The sequence below is a fragment of the Pelobates fuscus genome, chromosome 5 (genome assembly GCF_036172605.1).
Source record: "Pelobates fuscus isolate aPelFus1 chromosome 5, aPelFus1.pri, whole genome shotgun sequence".
In the NCBI taxonomy this organism is placed as follows: domain Eukaryota; kingdom Metazoa; phylum Chordata; class Amphibia; order Anura; family Pelobatidae; genus Pelobates; species Pelobates fuscus.
The window spans coordinates 76,379,420-76,388,611 of NC_086321.1; the positions used below are offsets into that span (position 1 = coordinate 76,379,420).

A 9,192-nucleotide genomic window follows, 5' to 3' on the forward strand; every position below is an offset into this window, starting at 1 on the left:
TAATGTGTCTCTGTTTCACAATTTCAATACTTCTCGTTGTAACAATGTTTGTTTATCCATTCCAAGTACCATAGTTCATGCTGTGGATCTTTAGTGACACTGCTGTTTTCTTTTGATTATATTTCCAAGAGACTCTATTATTTTTCAAGCATGGAATAAATAAATGTTCCGATTAAAGGAGAGGACACCATTATTTATGATGTAACTTCCATTTTTTCTGTACACTGAATACCTCCCATGGACTGCTAACACAGGGATTAACTGTGAGTAATTTTTTTAATTAATTGATTTTTATGTTATCTGTTCTTATGTATTTGATTTTTTGTTAATGGTTTGCCATATAAATACCTCTATGTTTGATGTGCACGTTATGCTTGATAAAGGTTCCAGCAGAGAGACGAAATATTGATTTGAATCAATAAATAATGCTCACTAACATCTCTTTGAGTGCCAAGACATCTTTCTTTATTTATATTTAAATTGGAAACTGGTCATGGGTGCCATGGCTCATTGATACACGTGGGGAGCGAAGGCTAGCCCATCTGGTCTCATCACACAAAAGAGCAACTGTAGCTTGAATTGCTGAAATACTTATTGATTGGCTATTAATAAAGATGTCACAAAGGGCATCACAGTTTGCTGCATATGAGGCTGTATAGCCGCAGATCAGTCAGAGTGTCCATGATGACCCCTGTCCACTGCTGAAAGCACCTTCAAAGGGGGATGTCAGTGTCAAGACTGGACTATAGAGCCTAATGAATCAGATTTTCTATCAGATCATGTTGACGGCTGGGTCCATGTGCATCATTTACCTGGTGAAGAGATGGCTGCTGAATGCAGTTAAGGAAAAAGGCAAGCCGGTGAAGGCAGTATTAACCTTCATGCAATGTTCTGCTGGGAAATCTTGGGTCCCGGAATTCATGTGGAAGTTATTTTAGCATGTACCATCTACCCAGAGATTGTTGTAGACCATGTACACCCCCCCATGACAATAGTGCTCCCTGATGGCAGCTGCCTCTTTCAGCAGGATAATGCACCCTGCCACACTGCATAAATTGTTCAGAAATGGTTTGAGGAGCATGACAAAAGAGTTCAAGGTGTCGCCTTGGCCTCCAAATTCCCCAGATCTCAATCCGATTAGGAATCTGTGGGATGTGGTGGAACAACAAATCTGATCCATGGAGGCCCCACCTCAGAACTTGCAGGACTTAAAGGACCTTGTTGCTAATGTCTTGGTGCCAGATATCACAAGATAGGTTAAGAGGTCTTGTGGAGTCTTGATGCATCAGAGCTTTTTTGGCAGAACAAAAAGGACCTACACAATAGTTGGCAGGTTGTTTTAATGTTATGGCCGATCAGGCAAATTTACAAACAGATAATTGTTTTAATTTTTTTTTTTTTTCATTTGAGGGCATTATTCTCTTTTATAAAAAACTGAGTTTGAAGCAATGATTGCAAAACCCCCTATAAAAGATTTTTCTATCGACAGTATTGTCAAACAGCAGCTGCATTTTCCAGCTGCTAATTGTCATTTCAGAAATGCGGCATATCAAGCTTATTACCATATATTTAATAAACATCAATTATCATATTGCAAATACATAGTTAGATCACAAATCTAAAGCAGAATATATTATGTTTTTGTGTCAATCTAATTCTACCTTTGTCATTGCTCTTTTTTTTTGTCAGTCATACTGGAAAATAATGAGATTAGTTTTTTTTTTATCAAGGTTAACAAAGAAATGCAAACGCACACTCTGAATAAACACAAAGAAGGTTGTCTGAGATAAACTTATGCTCTAAGCTTTGGGTGCTGATTAATCGGCATGTTAACTAAATTGGGAGTTGTGCTTATTTGATAAGATTTATCCCAAAATAGTCAGGCTGGGTAAAAAAAAATCATGTTTACTCAGCTAAGTTAAAAGCATTCCAACCCAGTAATTTTGAGTTAAACCTATTGTTTGTACAAGAAGAAGCAGTGATTGTAGTTAAAACTAAAGTCTTGTTTAGTTGGCTAGTTCAGAGATCATGGAGATGTTTCTTCAACCAGAACTAGCAAAACTTTTCATGACAGGTCCCACTGGGACAGAAACCACATAAGACCTCAATTGATTATAGTGCAAATAAGAAAAACTGAGCTTTAAAATCCAAAATCCAAAATACAGTGCGTTGGATAGTGGAGGATAACTGGAATTGAAATGTCTAACGTGTTTCATAGTGCGATGGGGGAACTTTATCGAAGACCTCAAAAGATCCGGCATAAAAATATTTTAAGACTTAAAATCACTGTTTAGGGAAAATTATCCTCAACATTAATTAGTGTGAATAACTGCAAAATCAGACCAAAGCGTAGACTGAAAGTGCAACGTTTATTTACATTTAAGTTTTGAAACAATTTTGTCCCCTATGTTTAAAAAAAAAAAAAATAATAAAGAAAGAAAAGAATTGCAACAAGTAAAGTCACTTGGATAATATTTACTAATGAACAATTTAACACGTTGCTAATTCTTAGCTGATTATTTTTTAATGAGAAGACACAACTGAGAAGACCCAGTCAGTAAATTTTGTGATTTCGGTCTGTTTCCATGTTGTCAAAACACTAGAAATCGACTTCTGGTTCTTTCCGTTATCTGGTAAGTTTTTTTTTTACATTTCCCAAACAGATTAATTAGAGATTATTACACCTTATATGAAATTAATTTAGAATCCCTGTCTATTTATACTTTAGAGAATAACCCTGTTGTTTTACATGCTAGCCAGTGAAAATTAACACCCGTGCTATCTGACTAAAAATTACACTTGCTTCATCTTGGCGTAATGGGGAATACACAAGTTAACACATATAAACTTTTAAAACATCCTATAGGACAGAATTACATGTAGTCTATATTTACGCACCAAAGCATGATGCATGTACGTGTGCAATGTTGTAAGGTGTTTGGCAACACAAAGTGGCTTTTCACTAAAAAGGTTATTTGTTGTAATTTGAGAAACAAATTGCACAGTTAAAAAAAATGTGTTTTAGAATTTTCTTAATGATCACTTGTTTCCTAAATTTTGTTCTTCAGCTGTCAATTCACTAGTTTCAACTGTTTACTGAGTAAACACTTCAGGGCAACTTACTCAGGCCATTGCAGGTGAAGTGCACATCTGGTGAACAAACCTTTTATTGTGTCCTGGTGAAGATGCAACAGCAATAATTGTACCTATGTATTCCTTTTGTAAAATGATAAATGCTTCGTTATGATTGGCTTGTGAAAGTGGACATGAGTATTGTGCATGGTACTACATACCTTCCAACAGTCTTGGGTCCAGTGGGAGAGCCATGGATTTGGACTCTCGTCCTGCGGCCCTAAATGTTGTTCTCTGAAGTCCAGCATCTGTGGACCTCAGAGACCAAATTCCCATAAGGCACAATGAAGACCAATCTGAGGGCATTCAAACCAACAGCACTTAGTGTGGCTGCCTTCAACAGGACTGGCCAGTGTGGTGGCCATTAATCCTGGTTTATTCACACTAGGCTGACATGCTCCTTTTTCAGATGGGCCCTTCTATTTTTGGACACTCACATCCTGTGGATATATTCTGTGATACACTCCCCTATCAGCACACCACAAAGTCCCATTTCTATCCCGTTCACAGTTGGAAGGTATGCTATTAATAATGCTTAACAGCTGCTTTTTTTACAACACATTAGAACACATTTGGTGTTCAACCAGCCACTGAGTTTTAAACTCACCATAATCCTTTCCCGTCCCCTTAACCCTTAAGGGCCATGTAAATTATGATTCTTAAAACAGACACAAAGACTCAACTTACACTAAATGGACAAATAAATTGGAACACCTGACCATTACACCAACAGGGAATGTTATGGCATTGCATACTAAATACATAAACATTAATATAGTTGGTCCCACCTTTGCAGCTCTAACAGCATCCACTCTTCTGGGAAGACTTTCCACAAATATTTGGAGTATTTCTGTGGAAAGTGTTGCCCATTCATCAAGTAGAGCATTTATGACACCAGGCACTAATGTTGGACAAGAATACCGGGCTCACATCTCTATTTTCCGATTCATGCCAAAGGTGTTTGATGAGGTTGGGGTCAGGCTCTGTGAAGGCCAGTCAAGTTCTTTCACACCGAACTCATCCAGCTATATCTTTGCTTTGTGCACTGGGGCACAAACTATTCGTACAAAGTTGAAGCACAGTATTGTCCAAAATGTCTTGGGACATGCTGAATCATTAAGATGTGCCTTCACAGTAAGTACATGGCCTAGACAAAGTCTTGAAAACAGCCCCATGCCATTATACCTCCTTCACCAAAGTTTGCAGTTTGCACAATGCAATTAAACAAGTAACGTTGTACTGGCATCCACCAAACCCAGACTCACCCACCAGACTGCCAAATAGATGCATCACTCCACAGAACATGTTTCTACTGCTCCCGAGTCCAGTGTTTGAGTGCTTCATACCACTAGATCTGGAACTGTACTTGGTGGTGTAAGGTTTGCATGCAGCTGCTCAGCCATGGAAACACATTCCATGAAGCACCCGCCGAACAGTTTTTGTGCTAATATCAATGTCAATGGAAGTTTGAAACTCTTCAGCTATGGAGTTAGCAGAGCATTGGTAACTTTTACGCACCATCCCCTTGAGCACTCGGTTACCCCTCTGTCACTCTGTGACTTTACGTGGTCCTCCACTTTGTTGCTACTGTTCCTAAATGCATCCACTTTCCAATACTACCACTTACATTTGACCATGGAATATCTATCAGGGATGACATTTCATGAACCAACTAATGCAAAAGTGGCATTCTATCACAGTATCATGCTTGAATTCACTTAGCTCTTCAGAATGATCCAATAATTAAGGGGGACGTCCCAATATTTTTGTCCGTATAGTGTTTAAACCATACTACTTACATGGTTATTGACTAAAGTGTGAATTGTTCATCATTTCTAACAATCAATACTCAAGTGAATAACCGAATAAGACAACATGTGTTCTAATATTTCCTTTAAGGAACTCTGTCTATTTCAATTTTATTAATGTAATTTTATCTATACATTGCACCTGCCAAACTGCTAGTCTATAGCCTAGCAGATATTTTAAAATTAATTTTGGCACTCTGTCACAAAGAATCACCTTCCCATGGTACTGGAATTCATGGTGGCTAGCTTGCAACAGGAGCAGAAACCACAACATGGACAATAACCCACTGAGCAGATAAAATTATTTGTTGGCTTAAAATGAGCCACAACGTTCCATACATTGTTGTAATATTAATTATGATTTAACCACAGGGATGATCATTCCCTTTTTTTTGTAAGGAAAACTGATCATTACAAAATTCTCTTTCTGATCAATATTGAGTAATTGTCCAAGCTCAGAGTGACTGCAGGTTTAAATTGATACATAGAGAGGACTACAGTCCCCTAAGTGCTCTTCAATAGTATGAATATGATGAAGTTAGTATTGACCACAGCCAATTTCCATTAATTGAAACAAAACAATGATGGGATGACTGGATACGATTCTGTTTAAACAACTTCAGTACAGCTTACTTAAACACCGAAAGAGTTCATATACTTTTAACTACAACACGCTGCTTGAAAGTGCCAATAAATATGATATATTTAGCGTAAGAGCCCTTAGAGCAGTCATCCACTAGAGCCAGGGATAGGCAACATTCAGCACTCCAGATGTTGTGGACTACATCCCCCATAATGCTATTACACAAATAGTGCTGGCAAAGCATCATGGGAGGTGTAGTCCAAAACATCTGGAGTGCCGAAGGTTGCCTATGCCTGCACTAGACTTTCTCCTAAATTTTCATGCAGCCACGCCTGACCATTTGACATATGTTTGTGCATACAAGCTTAGAACAAGTCCCAAGATAATGTAGAGGATAATGTATTCGATTGAAAAGATAATGACTAAGGACCTCTGTGGAAAGGGACAGATTGTATCCCGGAGGAATCATTTGTCTTGAGTTTTTTTGGTAAGATTGATATTTCTATAAACTTCAGAGTTAAGACAGGATATAATTGATTTATGAGGTTGTGTTGAGTAACCATAATCGTAGACCAACATAATCAAAATAATATTAGCCCATATCTTTTTTTATTGATAAGGTCTCTTTAATATAAAATATGTATATATATACCGTTACATATTATCTATAATGTAATATATAAATTGAATACTATAAATATAAAATACAATAATACATAAATGAAAAGTGCTTTAGATTAGAATTAGGATGTACATTTTTTATCGCCATATCAAGTTTGCTTGTTATTATCTATTAACCCTTTAACTTACAATAAAAATACTGTAATGAAACAAGAATTTAGAGGATCAAAATGGTACTCGAAGGTTAAAACCAGCTTTTTGTCATTTAACCTTGACTACCCTAGAGTTTACTTAGCATCTTACTGCCTACTGCACACGTCAACCGAAAGGTTACAGACAATGTTATAAGTAGAACTTAGCTTCAGGCAAAAAAAGATTCACATTTAATTAATCTGGAAGAAATCTATTGTCCATATCACCATAGAACAGGCTTCCGATTGGGGAGGGGTAATCCTGAATTTCAGGGGACTCGTGTCAGTACTTTGTGGGATTTTATATATAGGAGAGATTTCATTTATTTCAGGGAAATAATCAATACTTGCTGGCATTGTGAGCAAGATCTCTAGACTAATGTCAATCTTACTGATTTACTGTTCTTTTCTGTAATTCTAGCCTACATGATCCAGCTGGCTATCTCTGTTCTCTGACTTAGAATGCGCTGCATCGAACTTCACTTTACGGAGGCTCGAGAAGAATATTTAATGCTTTAGGGATGTCTTACCTGAGTATGAGCTAGGAGCTCAAAGACATTTTAGAAATGAGTAAGGCGCTTCAGTAAACCTTGCAATAAATGAGTTTTGATTTAAAATATGGAAAAATTTATCTTACAATTTATCAAACTATAATTTTAGAATTATTATTAGACATTTATAGAATATGCAGGAAAATGTATTCCCACCCCTAACATTAACCCTTTTCAGAAACTGATTCTGAATAGAGAAATTAAAGATATTTGGTTGTCACATTTCCCATAGTGGAACATCACGGATAACATATAACACCTGAAGTACCAAAGGTCCATCACTGACATATACCATCATCTACTTTCATCCCATGTGGCTTCTCAACACATCTTCAGTTTGATCTTCCCATGGCTGTATCCTCATATGTTTATCTGTGGTCTAACCAAAATTCACAAGTGGTACAGCAGAAACCCCTGAGGCACAAGCACAAAGAGCAAGCACCATCCATTAGCTGTCACCTAGCAAAATCATTGTATGCACTGATGTAACCCATATCAGCAGTGATACAGGCATAGCCCTTCTCACACAAGTCTTACAGCATCTCCGTTACAATGTGCTCGCATTAGGCAGAAAGACATGGAGAGCTAGGCAGGGAAGCAGAAAAAAACTATCATTTTCATTTTCTGCAAGATCAGAGACATACATGTATATATCCCTACAGATTAATAATGTATGAGTGAAAAGTGTGATAGTGACATTTGCTGAATGAAGCAGTGTATTTGACTATTGCATTGGGGGTATTTATTTATACTGGATATTGTACTGCTAAAATGTATAGACAAATTTAATACAGCATTTACAAGCCCATTTAAAGAAAAATGACCACTTTGGCAAACTATATTCATAACAAATAGTGCAATATTCAGAGATCCCAGAGAGAACCCATTCATATACACAACATAATGTTTTTACACTGAAAAGTGAGATTTGCCATTCACGGAAAAATAGAGCACTCTATTCAGAGTAAAGATGCATTTATCATGTAAGAAGATACATTCACAGAAATGGACCACTCTGTATAATATGATGCATTTATGCTGAGAAGTGAAACGCTAACATTTACAGGGTGAACAAAAACTCATAGAGAATACATTGTATTATTTCTGCCCCATATTGAAATATCCCAATTGCAGAAATGGCTCACCCTAACATTCTATTTGATAGAACACATTGTATTCATGCTGGAAATTCAGCTAGTGTCAGTTGCAGTAAATGGGTAATTTCTTGATGTCAGCCAGTCCCAGTTTGGGGTACACAGATACCTGTCTGCTCACAAGTTGCAAACAGAAGATGCTCCAATGCACTGAGTGTGTGGTACCTACCTGGGATAGCTAAACAGGTGAGTGGAACCCTGTGGATGTGTTCTGGTAAAGTTGCCATCCAGTCTGCAGCGTGCAGGTCGCTCTTCCCTTGAGATGAAGCCATTCTGTGCTGTACACACTCTCTGTCTGACTCTGTGTTCCTTGCTCTGTATCCAAGGCTTTGCTCCTGCGCTGTTACAGTGTACACGGCTCTGCACCACACCCACTGGATGGCGCAGGCACATGTTCTCTCCCATCTTCCATTCTCTCAATGGAGCTGTATTATGCCAGTCTGAATAACCAGCCCCTATTTATAATACCACTGGCTGCTTTAAATATATCCCATTCCCATTATTGCTGAGTCTCTGTCTCATTTGCTACATTGATGTGATGTGGACTTATTATTATTTTTTTAATGTGTATTTTTTTTCTTCTCATTTTGGCAAGCATGTATTGGTTTTAGCTTCAGGTTTTCAAAATGCATGCATACAATGTCACTGAGGCTAGTGACAGTCTGGGTGGCTTGCTGCTCAGTGAACTGGTCCAAGCACAGCTTGAATCTCACCCAGACACAGCTCTCATTTATTCAATTAAACACACCACAGATCAGGTAATGCTTTTTGGAGAATATTACTGGCTCTGCCAGTTCTGTTACTAACCCTAGGTGGTAGGGAGCTATAGCTGGCTTAGAATTCTAGCAACATAGCATGATTTCTGCCTTTGTGATACTGGGAGGTTTTTATACAACTACCTCTGGTATGGGAAGGGTTAAATGGTTAATGTTATATACAACCTGCTGTTGGTTAGGTGAGTCGGATGTGCTTTTTCAGACTGAGCTCAATTTCACTAATATGTTGTGCTGTACTTGGTTTCAACATTTTATTGACTTATGGGCAACACATTATTTAATATACACAAACACTTCTATATATACACATACACATACATGGAGCAATGTATTGTCTGCTTATATATTATATAATAGATATATAATACACAGCAGA

General features: G+C 37.6%; 1 protein-coding gene across 1 annotated transcript in view; it reads right to left on the reverse strand.

Moving 5' to 3' along the window:
* Positions 1-8,428, reverse strand: part of PLCXD3 (phosphatidylinositol specific phospholipase C X domain containing 3) — a 103,872-nt gene extending 95,444 nt beyond the window's left edge. The window contains exon 1 of the mRNA XM_063454006.1: positions 8,210-8,428. Coding sequence (XP_063310076.1) covers positions 8,210-8,312 — 103 coding nt within the window. The 5' untranslated portion in view covers positions 8,313-8,428. The remainder of the gene's footprint in view (positions 1-8,209) is intronic.
* Between the last annotated feature and the right edge of the window lie 764 nt (positions 8,429-9,192).